The sequence below is a fragment of the Rattus rattus genome, chromosome 17 (genome assembly GCF_011064425.1).
Source record: "Rattus rattus isolate New Zealand chromosome 17, Rrattus_CSIRO_v1, whole genome shotgun sequence".
Lineage (NCBI taxonomy): Eukaryota > Metazoa > Chordata > Mammalia > Rodentia > Muridae > Rattus > Rattus rattus.
In genome coordinates, this window is record NC_046170.1 from 4,438,913 (window position 1) to 4,454,663 (window position 15,751).

Consider the following 15,751-nt stretch of genomic DNA (forward strand, 5'->3'; position numbering starts at 1 on the left):
TCTGGGGAAGCTTCCCTAGCCTATGGCTAGCTTTGAGTAGTACCTACTTCAGGCAGCTGTAATGTAGATTATTAGTCATCTGAGAGGTGGTCCTGGGCTAGGCTTGAGGCCTTCCCAGACCATAGGCCATCACCAGTGAAGTAGAAAGACTTAACTGCTGCGAGTGCTGGAGTTAAATTCACAAACGTGACGCACATGAGAGACACGGGTCCAAGGAACCGACCTCTGACCTTGCAGTGCACAATCTCAGCCCCACAAAGAGAACCCTCGTGCCATCCTAGACCAAGCTCTGAAACTGTCCACCGCACAGACATGGCTAGACAAGGCTGGCTCCCTGCGCCTGTAGTTAAAGCCTACAGAATTGTAAAATCACTCTACAAAACAATTATCTACTTTGCTTCTGATTTTTAGTTTTTCTAAAGTCTGTATATTAAGAGTAATTAGTGCTAGAAAGTTCTTTTATTTATTTCTTTCTTTTTTAAAGAATTATTTGATTTATTTTATATATGTAAGTACCCTGTAGCTGTCCTCAGACACACCAGAAGAGAGCATCAGATCCATTACAGATGGTTGTGAGCCACCATGTGGTTGCTGGGAATTGAACTCAGGACCTCTGGAAGAGCAGTCAGTGCTCTAACCACTGAACCATCTCTCCAGCCCCAGAAGGTTCTTGCTCAGTAAGACTGAGTGCTTTTGTTTGATTTTCTAGCCCCTTTTGCCTCGTGGGCACTTGAGGATGCTGTGGTGGGGTGATGTAACTCCCAGGCTCCTTTGTGGTTAGATCCCTTTGGGTTTGGATGGCAGGCTGGTGATGAGCAGCTCGTCCACTCACACCAAGAGTTATTAGACAAGTCATTCTGCCTGACACTGTGGGCTGCGCCGTTGGTCAACATCAGCGGATATGGTACTTGTCTCTGCACGCCTGTTTCTTCATCCTTGAGCTCCATGAAGGTGGCAGAGCCTCCCTGTGATGATGTGTGTTCAGTGCTGCGCTCATTAGCTAGTCAGTAAACGGTAGCTGCTGTCACCGTCAAGAATTCAAATTCTGAAGCTTGTTGTCACTCAGTCACACAATTTAGAATAGACCAGTATTTCCCCAAATGTAGTCTCTTAGCCACTAGATTCATGAGCTGTCCTATTGTAAGAGGATTCTTCAGCCAGGTAAATGGGGGGCGGGGGTTTCGTCTGCTTCTCAATATTCAAAGTGAACACAGTGTCCATGAACATATAAAGTCCCTCAGGGGTCACAACAGACACTGCACAGTAACCCTCAGACCGCCACCTGTTTGAGGACACTGACCACCTTCACTGTTATGTGTCCCCAGGCCTGGAACCTTGTTTCCCTTTGATCACTGGTACAAGTACTGGATCTGAGTTCCATGTTCACATGGGTAGCAGGCCTGGCGCTTACTTTTGGAATTCTCTTCAGGAGGGAAACACAGACAGAGCCTACTCTGTGCTCCCAGGCATAGGGGACTGCAACCTCCTTGCTATCCTTAGGAGAGCTGCCATCCCTAGGGCCTCATTAACTGTCATCTTGGCCCCAAGAGATGCTGGTACTCTTCCAACCACACTCACTGGCTTATTCCCCTCCGATTGTCACACTTCTTTCAGCTTGCCTCTGTTCCCGGCTGCTGGTTGGGCGATGGCACCGGTTGGTGGCACCTCTGTGAGGGGCTGTGAGGGGCTGTGAGGGGCTGTGAGGGGAGGAACTTTCTGCAGGCTCTTGAGTCCAGAGTTAGCTGCAGGAGTCAGGAGGGAAGCTCTGTGGAGAAAGTGTTGGCTGGGTAGTTCCTGGGCCACACGACTGTGGAGGAGACATGGGCTGGACCCTGGCTTTCCCCCCCACCTCACCTTACACTGATGCGTTTCAGATTGGGAAGCTGCGCAGTGAGCTGGAGATGGTGAACGGAAATGTGCGAGTGATGTCAGAGATGCTGACAGAGCTGGTGCCCACCCAGGTAGAGCCCGCAGACCTGGAGCTACTACAGGTGAGCAAACAGCCTGCCTCCAGGTTCAGCCCCAACCGGGTGACCCTGTATGCATCCACACCTGTTTCTTCCCTGTCCTCACTGCAGTCTTTTATTTTTGCTGGGAGCTATTAGGCAATAGAAAACATTACAACCAGGAGCCTTGGATTTGCATCAGACAGGAATTCACATCCTAGTCACATGTGCTTTCTGACTTGAACTAAACGGCCCACTTTGATACAGCGGGACATGAGAGTTAAATGAGATAGTACATCTACTCCCTACCCAGTGCTGATGAGCAAGGACAGCACTGGGGAAGCCAGAAGGCCTGCTTCCCACCCTTGACGGTGTTTGCCGTAGCAAGCAGGAGGGGCAGAGCCGTGTGGGCTTTGAGAGAAGTGAGCATCCTGTCTTGGAGAGCTGAGGCCCATGGGAAATGCTAGATTCTGCTCCTGGATGTCATATGATACTCCCCTGATCTTCCTGTGGGGTGGGGCCCAGGACTGAGCGGGGCTGGGCGGTCTTTCTGTAGGAGACACTAAGAAAGGCAGTGAGAAAGTTGGGAACCAACAAAGCCAGCGTCTCCTGAATGTGGAGGGACAGCAGGCTTTGTGTGCAGGATGCTCTGTGTGCCGTCTGCATCGCTCTCCCACCCACCCTCAGAGAGCAGTGTTGAAGCCAGGTCTCTGTGCCCCTGTGACTGCTCAGAGATCCTTCTATTTGGGGTGTGGGAATAAAATAGAAGTGTCTCAGCTGAGTGGACTCTTGAGTGTGAGAACTAGATGAAGGAAGGAGATGTTGAAGATGAAAGGAGATGAAGAATTGTTATTAGTTTTATATGTCCCCAGACAAGTCCACTTGGATATGAGTAGTCTGGGATCTTCAGTTTAGAAGGCTGGAGCCAGCTGGCAAGGTGACACAGAGTCAGTGCCCGCATGATAAGTACTCTTTGTGTCAAGCTCAATATAGGTGCTTGATATACATTCATTCATAGCCCTAAACAAACCCATTCTCCAGATCAGGAAACTAAGGCAAAAGAGGACATGTAACATCTAGGGTCATGGTGGCTGGAAGGTAGCAAATTCAGGATTTGTGACATGGAGCAATGACTTCAGTCTATGCCCTTCTTCTGTCCAGCAGGGCCCATGAGGAAGCAGAAACTAATGTCAGTTATGCTTCATCACAGAGGAAGAGAAGGGGGGCCCAGGGATGTTGTAAGTCTCCTTGAGCAGATGAAGAAAGCCCAGGAGCCCTGGGTGGGTGGATGGGGAAGAAGGTCCACAGGAAGCCAGAGATCAGTGCAGCGCTTCCTCATTGACCCTACAAGAGCAAGCGTGACAGTTCCTACACTTGCCTGCAGGCCAAAGGAGGATTGGTTTGTTTTTTACTTACTTATTTTTGAGTCAAGTTCTCATGATGTAGCCAAGCATGGTCTCACACATTCTTCATCCCCCTGCCTCAGCCCCTGACTACTAGGGTTACAGGTACATAGCACACACCCAACCTCTTAACAAGATTAACTGTGATTAAAACCCAACCAGTAACACAGGAACTAAATGAAGTGTAGGAGCTAGAAATGGGGGAGAAAAGATATTAGCAGAAGAAAGTAGTTAAGGTATTGACACCTTAGTTTTGACAAACGTCAAGCTGGGTGAAGGCACGTGAGAGCCTCTGTATCCTTTGCAACTCTTCAATAAATTGGAAAAATTGTTCCAAAATAAGAAGTTTATCAAAAGAGAAAAAAAGTCAGCCCATGAGAATAATGAGGCAAAAACTCCAAGTCCAGATGTGTGGAGTAACGGTCGGAGAAGTTACAACTTGTTCACACCCCACCCCATCCTCAGGTCCATCACCCTCCTCACCCTCCTCACTTCTTCATCCTCCTCACCTCCTCACCCTCCTCACCTCCTCACCCTCCTCACCTCCTCACCTTCCTTACCCTCCTCACCTTCCTCACCTCCTCACCTTCCTCACCTCCTCACCCTCCTCACCTCCTCACCCTCCTCATCCTCACCTCCTCCCCCTCCTCACCTCCTCACCCTCCTTACCTTCCTCACCTCCTCCCCCTTCTCTCCCTCCTTTGTTTTTCTCTTCAATGTGCATCTGTGTCTATGGTGTGTGTGTGAGTGAGATATGTCAACACTACAGCATGCTTTATAGAAGTCAGAACAACCTTAGGGGCCCAGCTCTCTCTTTTGGCTCTGTTTGAGGCAGTGTTGTGCTACTTTACCACATGGGCCAGACTAGTTGATCCAAGAGGCTGAGGTTTTTCTAAGTGAGCAAATGTGGTGACCAAAACTTGACTCTGCAGTCTGCACGCAGTCCCGTTAAAATAGCGGCAGAATCATTTTCATGGTGCATTCCAGTACTTTAAATGTTAGTATGAAGCCTAACACTTCCAGCTACTCCAGAAACTGTGAGTCACTTGAGGCCAAGAGCCCCACAGCGCCCTCGGTGACATAGTGAGAGCCCATCTCACAATTCAGACTGAATTGTACTGCAGCTCCTGAGCAGTGATCTTGAAAACAGGCTCATGGAGCCACGAAGACCCCTCCCCCAGGACCGACACACAGTTCAGGAGGAGCAGCTTTGTCCTGCGCGTGGCCTCAGTGTCCCCCCCTCTCCCTGTAGGAACTCAACCGCACCTGCCGCGCCATGCAGCAGCGGATCCTGGAGCTTATCCCACGCATCTCCAACGAGCAGCTGACGGAGGAGCTTCTCATGATCAATGACAACCTCAACAACGTGTTTCTGCGCCATGAACGGTAGTCCCGCCACTCCTTCCCCTGGGCTTCTCCACAGCCATTCTCCCTGGGCCCTTTTCAGACATCAGCAAGCTACCAGAGCCTCCAGCTCTCTGCCCATCGCTGAGCTGCTTGGGTAGTGGGTAGTCATAAAGGCAAGAAGCACAGTGCTCTGCTTTTAGAAGCGCGTTATTATTTAGTCACCCCCTGCTCCTCCTGTCTTTGGTGTTCCCCACTTGCTGTGTGGTTTGCGATCAACTGAGAGGGGCCAGGTTTTCCTGTTCACTAGCCCAGGAGGATACAAGTCTTCCTCCTTGCCATCTTGAGGTGCACTGTGTGGTAGCCCCCCAGTACCCTAGCATCAGGCCCAGTTTGTTCCAGTATCATTCACCCTTACTCAGTGTCTCAACTCTGTCATCGCCCAGAGACACTAGCACTGGAGATGAATTCAGAAGTGATGGCCTTTATGTCAGGCCAGAATCCCAACAGGCTGTGCACTAAAGGTCTTCTCCCACCTCCTAGCCCCTGGCCCTTAAGTAGTCAGGGTTAGAAACAAGCGGCCACTTTGGAGAGCCACCCACACATCCTCAAATGTAGAGTAGGTAACCAGACAGTTGACAAAGCAACGCTCAGCTCTGCTTGCTGAGTGTCCCCATCTTTTGTGTTGCTGTCACCTTGTTTCTCGATGACCATTGCAAGGTGGTCCTATCAGTGATCATAACTTCCCAGCCCTGTGTAAATGAAACGGGCTCTGCTAGTGACTGCATGGGAACAGCGAGCGTGCACTGCATCTGTAAGGTAGACCAGTGTATCTCGTCATCCTAGTAGTGATCTGGGATCCTTTGGGGACTGTGTCCGTCTGTTCTTTTGACTGGGGTATTCTGCCTTGTAGGTTTGAACGCTTCCGGACAGGCCAGACTGCCAAGGTAAGAGGCATCTTTCCTGGAACTCTGTCATGTTGTATTGATGGGAAGCGGGAGGGACGTTCTCACCCTCTCCCTGATGCCTTCCTGGTACGGGGCACTGGCGCTTCTCTTTAGGCTCATCGGGAAGTCTCTGGCTTCTTCCACACTCTGCCTTTAAGGGAAATGAGGCTCTGCCACCACCAGTTTGTACCTCAGGGCCTTCCCAGGCTCCCAGGGGTTTAGCTGAGTTGGAGCCCAGGTGGAGGAGAAGAAACTCCCCAGCTCCCACTCAGACATGTTGGGGCCTGGAGGCAGATCACTGCATCCTGAGAGGTTCATCCAGGCATCTCCTCTCACCTCAGGCCTCTGGTGAAGCTGAGCTAGCAGCTGACCTGATTGACATGGGCCCTGACCCCGCAGCCACCAGCAACCTCTCATCCCAACTGGCAGGAATGGGTGAGTGCGCTGGGGACGTCAGCCAAGGGTATGTCACAATGTGTGGGTAGCCTCAAAGTCCTGAGGGTGCTTTCCTGTGCTCGCCAACAGCACAGCATTGGTCCATTTCTTACTTTGCTGGGATCCAAGCCAAATCTTATGCAGGGTTGGGCAGAACTTGTGAGAATGCCCTGGGAGTACCAAGGCCCCCGAGCCCCTTGGATAATATAAATCCCACTGCACTCTGACCATTGCTCTGCCCTGATTACACACGCCCTCTCTCCACCTCACCTAACAACCTGGAGACCATCACACAGTCTGCCGCTCAGCCTCAGCGATCAGCTCCTACCTGAACAGGGAAAGAGCCCTTCCTCAAGGTCGGGAGGGCAGAGCAAGAGACTGCTAGGAAACAGTGTCTGTCGGGGCCGGAAGGCACTGTTCTGTGGCACTGTGGGGTGGAACTCAGGCCTTGCCCGTGCTGGACAATCATCCTCCCTCTGAGCTAAACTCCAGCCTGCTTTCCTTAGGTGCTTTGTTCTGAGAAGAGTAGATAATTTAGGTTTCATTTGATTTTGCTGGCTGTTGAGCCAGGTTCTTGCTAAGTGCTTAGCGGCCTGTCTAGGTAGGCCTCAAACTTCCTCCATCCTCCTGCCTCAGTCTCCCGAAAGCCGAGGTTTTAGGTTGCTGCACCTAGCTGTACTCTCTGTAAGTGTTAATAGTCAGGATCCTTTTCGTTGTCCCTGGGCTGTTGTGTTGTCGTTGTTGTTGTTTACTTTTGGCGTTTTGTTTCATTCCGGGGATTAAGCCTCAAGCATGCTAAACAAGTACTTGACCACTAACCTGTATCCCAGCCCTTTGATTTGAAACAAGGCCTCACAAACTTCCCCAGAGTCCTTGACTCGAATGTGCTCAGTAACCAGGGTAGCCTCGGTCTCCCCTGGAGCTGGTATCACAGCCCGGCACCACGTGGTCCACCTAGGATTGGGTTTAATGTTCCTGACTGCCTGCTCCAGGCCCAACCCCAGAAACGCATTCTGCTCCCACTTTGAATAACTGACCCTCACCTGTGAGCAGTCAGATCCGATCACTGCTCTGCTTCTCAGCCCCTTCCGTCAGCTCCGTGGTTCTCAGCCTTCCTAAGGCTTTAATACATTTCCTCATGCCGTGGAGACCCCCCACCATAACATTATTTTCATTGCTATTTCATAACTGTAATCTTGCTATTGTTATGAACCGTAATGAATCTGATATGCAACCCTGGAAAAGGCTCATTCGACCCCCAAAGGGGTCTCGACCCATGGATGACGCTGCTCTAGCAGGTGTCCCAGGCAGTGTTTTCCTGTTTTCTAATCCTCACTACAGCGGGAGGAGGCGAGTGTGGTGCCACCTTAGAGGTGAGCACTGGGCAGAACTGACGTGCTTGCTGCTACTCACTGTAGGCAGCTTCCCACCCGAGCCCCACCACCTAAGCCCTGTGCTCTTCAAGCAAACATTCCTACTCCCACATGGGACATGGGAACAGCGGCCTGGCCTTTCTGTCTCTGCAGACCTTGGCTCCAGCAGTGTGAGAGCTGGCCTGCAGTCTCTGGAAGCCTCCGGTCACCTGGAAGATGACTTTGACATGTTTGCTCTGACTCGGGGCAGCTCCCTGGCTGATCAACGGAAAGGGTGAGTTGCCGGTTCTATCCTGCTCTCCTGCAGATGAGGACTCTCTGTTGGCAAGAGCATCTCTTGGGATCCCTGAATCTGGAGTGGCCAGGGCAGGAGAAAGACACACAGTCCCTAAGTTCAGTTCAGCATGGCCTGGATTACACTGTGGTCCAGGGACAGAAAGGGATACCAACATCTGACCAGAACCAGAACCAAGCCTCTGAGGGGCTGGAAGGCTGGGAGTCTCTGACCACTTGTGCATAACATTCCGTCTGGCTGGCCCACTGTCTCACACAATGCGCAGCCAGGACCACGCCCCCAAGGGCAAGGAAGACCCCTAAGACAGCATTACTGACCTCTAGGTCTTGACCATTGTCTCACAGCCATCCTTCACCCCCAGAGGAGACTTTGGTTCCACTGCAGTATGTCCTTCCCTGTGAGCTGTCCATTTTCAGAGAGATGTTGCCATCAGTGAGACCCTCTAGTGGAGCAGGTCCCCAAGGGCACTCCCTGGTCTGGCAGATCTTATACTCCCTCCACATGTGCTCGTCAAAGGAAACAGCTTAGCTAATAGTTTTCATCCCTTTGCTTATAACCCTATTGGCTGAGCTGTGGGCAGCTATGGTTCTTGCAGCCAAGGAAAGTTCTAGATTAAAAAAAGCCTCCCAGCTGCCCCCACTTGCTGTCTTAGTGCCTCTTCTTTCTTGGTCAGTGGACAGCAGACACTGGCCAGAGAAGGTTCCCAGTTCACACTACAGATCCGGGTACATTCTGACAGTCTGCAGCCAGTTGGTTCCACACTGAGCTGTAAGCCAGGTTTGGCTTTACCCTAAGCAGTCTGTACCCCCCAGCCCCGAGGCCTCAGGACTACAGCTTACAGTAGCCATGGAGTTAGGGATGCCGCTGAGGCTGCTATGCAGGTGAAAGCTAACGAGCGTCGTGGGACCCACACTCGGGAGGGCGTCGTGTCTACATAGGCCCCAGTGTACAAAACAGCAAAGCACACTGGAGAGTCCCTAGTGTTTAACTCTCTGACAGCATGGCTGGGGTGCACAGCTTCACCAACATACCTCTACAGGGAAGGTACACATGTAGCCTGCCCTCCAGGCACACACATGTAGTGGTGTGCATGGCTGTTGTTGTATGAAGAGGCAGGTAGCTCTTCAGAGAGCTCAAGGCCAGACTGGGGTTTAGGAAGCATTTCGGGTTCTAGGAACAGGAAGTACAAAGGCTCAGAGGCAAGGTAGACGAGCTGAGCTCTAGCCCTTCACAGGGCACACGTCTGTGTAAGGGAGCAGATGCTGACAGCATCACACACAAGTTCTTCCCTTTGGCTGGCATAGCGTCCCTGCGCCCTCTTAGGCCTTTGGCTTTCCTGCACCACTCACTATGCATTGGTCTCTACCCTACAGAATGCACCCACAGAGACAGGAATGGGCACTTAGCTCTGAGGGCCTTGTGCTTTGTTCCCATGCCTACCTAGCACATCTTCATGCTATAATAGACCCTCCCATTCTGGTCACCTGCATAGCTTTTTTTGCCCAGATAATTTCCTTGCCCTCCCAGCCTCCCCATTCCATGCCAGCCTGCAACTGGCTCTGCCAGGCCTCACAGGAAAGCCAGCTTCCTGTCAATACCCGTTTTCATTTCAGCTGCTACCAAATCCAGTACCACAGCCTCTCCAACCAGGCCCGTCTACAAAGGAAGACAGTACAGGCCTGGGCATCCTGGGTCAGGATGCTCCTCCTTTCCATCCTCCCTACTATCTTTAGTTATCCTTCCTCAGTGATGTCTGCACAGCATCCTCTTCAGAAGCACTCAGAAAAGGACTGTCCCAAGTGCCCTCAGACCCAGCCCTGCCTAACAACCAACTGGGACAACCTGGGTAGAGACCCCCTTCTTCCTACCTAGGCATGGGATGGCCAACCCCTGGCCCAGGATCTGTAGCTCACTAGGTCAAGTTAGGCTTTCCAGAGGAACATACTAGGCCTTTTAAATAGCTAAGTCTCCACTGCAAGACTGAGAGCAGGGAAGTGGTGGTCAGGAGTAATTAGGAAAATGGACAGTCCCTGGCATGGGTGCCTTCTCGCTGGCTGTCCTGGCTCAGACTTGGTTAGAGATGCTGGGCCCCATGGTGCTGATATCAACAGCCTGCTCAGGAGCTGTGTGGCCGAGAAGTGAGCCCGTCAGTCTTGTCTGTGATAGGTGGGCCTCCTGGGAAGGGAGTGACAGCATCATCCCTGGATTGGCTGCCTGGGAAAGAGCCTCCTAACGGCCCACATGGCCCCCAGGAAAGGACATCAGCGCTGCAAAGCTCAGTGCTACGGCCCCCATTCCTGAAGTCTTTGGTCTTAGCAGATTAATGGGGCCCCAGGAAAGGAGCTCCTCTCTACTCTTGACAGTGCCTGTCTTCCTCTTGAGATAGAAACCTCCCGGTTGCCTTTATCACCTCCAGGCTCAGCCAACCAGGACAGATGAGGTCGGCCCTCCCCAGCCTCCCTCTCACTCCCCCAGGTTCTTCTGAGTCACACGCCTTCCCTGTCCTCATCTGCCAGCAGCCCTGGCCTTCCACCTGCCTGCCTGGCTGGCCTCCCTCTGGGGATAGGTAAAGGAGCTGTGACCAGTCAGTCCATCAGAGGAGTGGGGAGTGTCTCCCTGTGGCAGCGGTGTCAATGGGCCCTCAGCAGCTTGCACACTCCTTTTGGCAGTGGAAGGAGCTCCCCTATTCAGATGCGTCCTCACACAGAGCCACTGTTGATGAAATTCTGATGAGAACTGCTCAAAAAGGAAGCTATCAAACTTACCCATGAGCATGGGGGTCACGGTCCCTCGACTAGGACCAGTGTGGTCACAGCCATGTGTGAGCTTGATCCTGGTCTCTGGTCACATGCTGTCTCTAGCTGCTCATGCTTCCTTGATGCATGTCATTATGGGGCACATATCTGAACATAATCTTCAATAGCAAAAAATGGAGCCGCCTCTTCCTGTCCCAGGCTTGGAGATGAGGAGCCTCAGACCAGGCCATTCTGTGACCTGAGCCATTCCTGCCCAGGCCAACCCAAGTCAGGCTCACCTGACACCCTCAGTCCCTCATGCTGCCTGTTAGGTCTGGTGCACCAGGTCAAGCAGCGTCTAATGCCATACTGCTCTGTATTTCAGGGTCAAATACGAGGCTCCCCAAACCACAGATGGCCTGGCTGGGGCCCTGGATGCCCGGCAGCAGAGCACCGGGGCGGTGAGTAGAGAGGACCTGTTCTAACCTGTTCTAACCAGAGCCTTCCAGAGAGGAGGGGCTTAACTAACAGGGTACAGCTCGTTTCCATCAGCTCTCAGTCGGCCCGTGTGGCTAGTGTGATTATTCCCAGTCAAGAGCTAAAGAGGCACTGGCCTAACAAGTGAGCCAATCCTGCTTCAGGGACCGGAGTCCAGTGTGGTCCTGGGTTCACACCCCCTTCATCACCTGTCATTGTTCCCCATCACCACTTCTCCAGACACCTTTCACTAACAGGAACCTGCAGAGGGGAGCAGAGGAGACCCTAGGACAACAATCAGAATGCCCACATACTCTTAAGTCCAGTTAATTCCTTGACTGTGTGTTGAGTGGCAGTCACATGGCCAGAACTGAGCCCTCAGTGGGTACCCTCCCCACTGGCAAGATCCCAAGCCACTGTGAATGACACAGCTAGAAACAGCACACTGCTCTCAGAAGTTAGAGGTGGGCAAGGACTGCGCAGAGGAGAAGTGTGGTAGATGGAGTCCGAGGCAGGTGGGCCTGAGAAGTGGGAAGAGGTCTGAGTGGTAGCTAGGACAATGGACACTGTCCTGGGTGAGGTAGAAGCCATTTGAAAGCCTTGAGCACAGAGGTCCTGCTCACACGAGGCAGGATCTGGTGACTCCAAGGAGCTCCTGTACCTCCCAGCTCTTTGCTTGGATCCCTTTCAGAGCAGAACAGGCACGGAACACTTCTGGGCAGGCAGGCTTCACGGTGTCCAAGGGCCTCCCCTGAGCGCTTCAGAGCACACCTGCTCCGAGCCTCGCTTCCTCTGAACACTTTTGAGCCGTCACTTTGTGAGCCTATTCTCTGCGTCTGGCTCTGTGACTGCATTCACTCCCCGCCCTTTATCTGGGCAGCCTCCAATTGGGCGTGATGTCTGAAGACCAAGCCGGCACTCACTCTCAAGGGCTTGAGCCTGACTGGAGGCAAAGGCGTAAACCCACTGTGGGATGGCATCGCAAACTCCAAGTCCAGACTGGAGCTGGTGGGCAGTGCTTGTCTGCGGCTCAGCAGAGCTCAGCCTGTGCGATGGGTGACGTCGTCACACTGGCTCCTCTTCCTTCGCTCCCTGGTGCTGCAGTGGGCTAGGCCTGCACTGGTCATGACTCCTGCATCGTGGATAATGTTCCTGTACTTGCCTTCCTCTCCTGGCAACGTGACTGTCATCCAGAGTGGACAGAGAGGCCAGTGCATGACGGGCAGAAGCCCCTCCACCACCCGCCTCTTTGCTGTTGGCGATGACGAGCTCGTGGACGAAGCAGCCTTTCTAAGCCCTGGGCCGCTCAGAAGCCTTGGTAGTCACCAGGCTGCCTGACAACTGCTGCTCTTCAGCTTAGAGTGTGGGGGCCACCCTTCAGGGTCCCCTAGGATAGTCGAGGAGTGTTTTGTTTGTTTGATTTGCTCTCCACACTGCCCCGACCTAGCAGTTGTCTAGCACGGTCCTCATTCACACCACACACTGCTTCCCTGGCCATGTCTCGCTGCCAGGTGCCAGCCCCACCCCTCCAGCCCTGGCCTTCCACCTGCCTGGCTGGCTGGCCTCCCTTTGGGGACATTTAAAAGAGCTGTGACCAGTCAACCAGAAAGGTAGGGAGTGTCATCATGATTCTCCCATAGTGAGGCACCCTGGGTAGCTTAGGTGATAAGATTGGACGCTAAACTGGTCTGGTCAGAGACTCTAGCTCTCCCTCTGTCCCAAAGCTGTCAAACAGAAACTTGAGTTCCCAGCCTTCCTCTCTACAGACTCTCTGCTGGCCTTACCGCCTCCTGACAGCACTCCGGCCGGATGACAGTTGCCAGGAGAGGAAGACAAGTACAGAGACATTACATAAGATGCCAGGAGTCCCCCGAGGTCCGTAGCAGACCGTGTGTGTGCACATGCCAGACTGATATTGTTGAAACTGTTACAGACGAAGCCCCCAGCCCCTGCTCCTTTGAGGGGCCGCCATGCGAGAGCCCATGTGTTTGAGCCCAGAGTTAAAAAGTCCCATCCAGGGGTTGGGGATTTAGCTCAGCGGTAGAGCGCTTGCCTAGGAAGCGCAAGGCCCTGGGTTCGGTCCCCAGCTCCAAAAAAAAAGTCCCATCCAGGAAGCTGTCCCTGTGACTGCCTGCCAGCCTGGACTTTCCGGGACACTTGGAACCTCCCTCCTCTTAAATTCCTGCTTGTGCCACTAACTGGGTCTCCCTGTTTGCCGTGAGCACCTGTGACCAGGCTTGTCCTTGTCCTGGACCATGGCTTAAAGCCTTCTCCAGTTGGAACACCTCCCGCAGTTCCCATTTTCTCCATGTGGGGAATGGAGCCCTGCTCCAGCTGCTGGCAGAGCGGTCCCAGGCAGCTGGAAGAGGCAACCCCAGGATCTGCACCCCAGGAGGACACAGAAGAGACTCAGTCAGGGTGGATGAGGAACTGTGAGGAGGAGCTCAGCTTCCTTCACTCACCACTGCCCTCCTGCCTCACTGCTGTCTCCCTTCCAGATCCCGGCCACACAGGCCCGCATCATGGAGGACATTGAGCAGTGGCTGTCCACCGATGTGGTAAGTTGGGGCTCATGCCTTTCCTGATAGGAGAGGCAAGTATTACTGTCTTCCCCTAGTCACCACCATCATCACTTGGGAGGTGGCATTGGTTATGGACGGGGTTGTGGGGGTGGGGGTGGGGGTGCGGGGGTCCTAAACTTCCCACAATAGGCCCTCAGAGGGAGGCATCATCACTATCCATTCCCTATCAAAAAGGCTGGTAACTGAAAGGGGGCCCAGCTCACAGCCACCACTTTGTAAAGGGGCCTGACCAGAAGGCAGAAATCCTGAACCAGACCTCCAGCCCCAAGCCCTGCTTCTTCCAAAGGACAAAAGTAGCAGGATTCCGAGTCAGTTCTGTGGCAGGGCCTCTCCCCTACCACTGAGCTAGACCACCTTCCTAATTTTGTTTTGTGTCTGAGTGAGTGTGCAGGCAGTACCCAGAGGCCAAACGAGAGCACTGGGTCCCCTGATCCTGGCATACAGGCTGTTAGGAGCTGTCTGATACGTGCGCTAGAAACTGGACTTGAGTTTTCTGTGAGAATAGTATGAGCTCCTAACTGCTAGGCCATTTCTTCAGGCCCAGTCTCCCTGTTTCAAAGGAGAAAAAATAAAATCACGGCTCGGAAACTGGAACCCCTGGGTCCTGAAGCATAGGGGGTGTAAGCAAAGGCCTATGTCCTGACACCAGGGTCAGCATAAGCACAACACTGGTCCTGACCCCAAGGGCTTGCCCTTGAAAGCCCACTGGGTAGCCAGCTGTAATAACCTCTATTCTATTCCCTTCCCTCTGCATTCTCAGGGGAGCGGTGCTGAGGAGCCCTCTGGTGTCACCAGTGAAGGTAACCGTCCACCCTATCTGCCCAATCCTCCCCTGAAGTAATGATCCTGCCCCTCCCCCAGCACTAGCCTACTACTCTTTCCCTATAGAATTTGACAAATTCCTGGAAGAAAGAGCCAAAGCTGCCGATCGACTTCCCAACCTGGCCAGCCCTTCAGCCGAGGGACCCCCCAGACCGTCTCCTGGAGCAGCCCCTCGGAGGAAGACGCAGGAGAAGGATGATGACATGCTGTTTGCCTTATGAGTGCAGCCCAGGGCCTGACTCTCATACCCGCTGGGGCCCTTCCCTCCCTTGGTATTAAGGCTGCTTAGGGGTGTTTCGTTACCCCGCTTCTCTTCTCCCAGAGCCTGGGCAGCAGTGGGATGAACTGAGGAACAAGTCAACCCTCCACTGGGATCCTGACTGGTTCTGCCTTCTTCCCATCCTGCTACCGACTATGACTTTACTGAGACCTGGGGCCCCGGACAAGCTGACCTGATGTGACCTAATTGACCTGGTGTAAGGCTGCTTCCATGGAATCCCCTGCTCCCTTCCCCAGAGAAGCCCACAGGAGCCCTTCAGAGTCTACACTACCAGTCTAGGCATTAGAGAAGACATCACCACAGCCTGGCCTATCCCATCCCCCTGCAGAGTGGAGCCTGAAGAAGGCTTTAGTGGCTTATTAGGAAGGGCTATGGTGGCCCCTGCTGAGCTGCCCACTGTCCAGGTACGAAGCTGCACCCAGTGAGGAAAGACCTCACTGCCCAGGTGTCAAGATGAGACCTCGGGGATTCTGGGTGCCCAGAGCCCCAGTTCCTCCACTGCCTTTCCCCATCCTTGCTTTGTTCCTCCAGCAAGGGCTCCACCCACCTGGGGCTCATGTGTTGATTGATGAGTCCTCAGGTACAGGGAGAGGTGCCTTTTGTATCCCCAAATAAAAGTAGAAAACCACTTGCCGGCATGATCTGCTGTGGCAGGAAGCAATTTGGGGGCAGGGCATCTGCTCTGAACTGAAGGCCGTCTGAGTGGTGGGTATCTGCACTCACAGCCCAGCAAGGCAGAGCGTGTACAGTCGTACTCACAGATGCTGTCCCTGCTTCACCATCCCCACTCACAGCCCAGCAAGGCAGAGCGTACAGTCGTACTCACAGATGCTGTCCCCGCTTCACCATCCCCACTCACAGCCCAGCAAGGCAGAGCGTACAGTCGTACTCACAGATGCTGTCCCTGCTTCACCATCCCCATTCACAGCCCAGCAAGGCAGAGCGTACAGTCGTACTCACAGATGCTGTCCCTGCTTCACCATCCCCACTCACAGCCCAGCAAGGCAGAGCGTACAGTCGTACTCACAGATGCTGTCCCCGCCTCACCATCCCCACTCACAGCCCAGCAAGGCAGAGCGTATAGTCGTACTCACCAATACCATCCCCTTCAC

The 15,751-nt window shown here is 53.3% G+C and overlaps 1 protein-coding gene across 1 annotated transcript in view; it reads left to right on the forward strand.

Moving 5' to 3' along the window:
• Tom1 (target of myb1 membrane trafficking protein) overlaps positions 1-15,267 on the forward strand; it is a 34,361-nt gene extending 19,094 nt beyond the window's left edge. The window contains exons 7-15 of the mRNA XM_032887790.1: positions 1,875-1,991; positions 4,602-4,735; positions 5,607-5,640; positions 5,982-6,075; positions 7,602-7,722; positions 10,864-10,939; positions 13,454-13,513; positions 14,298-14,337; positions 14,426-15,267. Of these exons, the coding sequence (XP_032743681.1) occupies positions 1,875-1,991; positions 4,602-4,735; positions 5,607-5,640; positions 5,982-6,075; positions 7,602-7,722; positions 10,864-10,939; positions 13,454-13,513; positions 14,298-14,337; positions 14,426-14,580 (831 nt within the window). The 3' untranslated portion in view covers positions 14,581-15,267. The remainder of the gene's footprint in view (positions 1-1,874; positions 1,992-4,601; positions 4,736-5,606; positions 5,641-5,981; positions 6,076-7,601; positions 7,723-10,863; positions 10,940-13,453; positions 13,514-14,297; positions 14,338-14,425) is intronic.
• Positions 15,268-15,751: the final 484 nt, after the last annotated feature.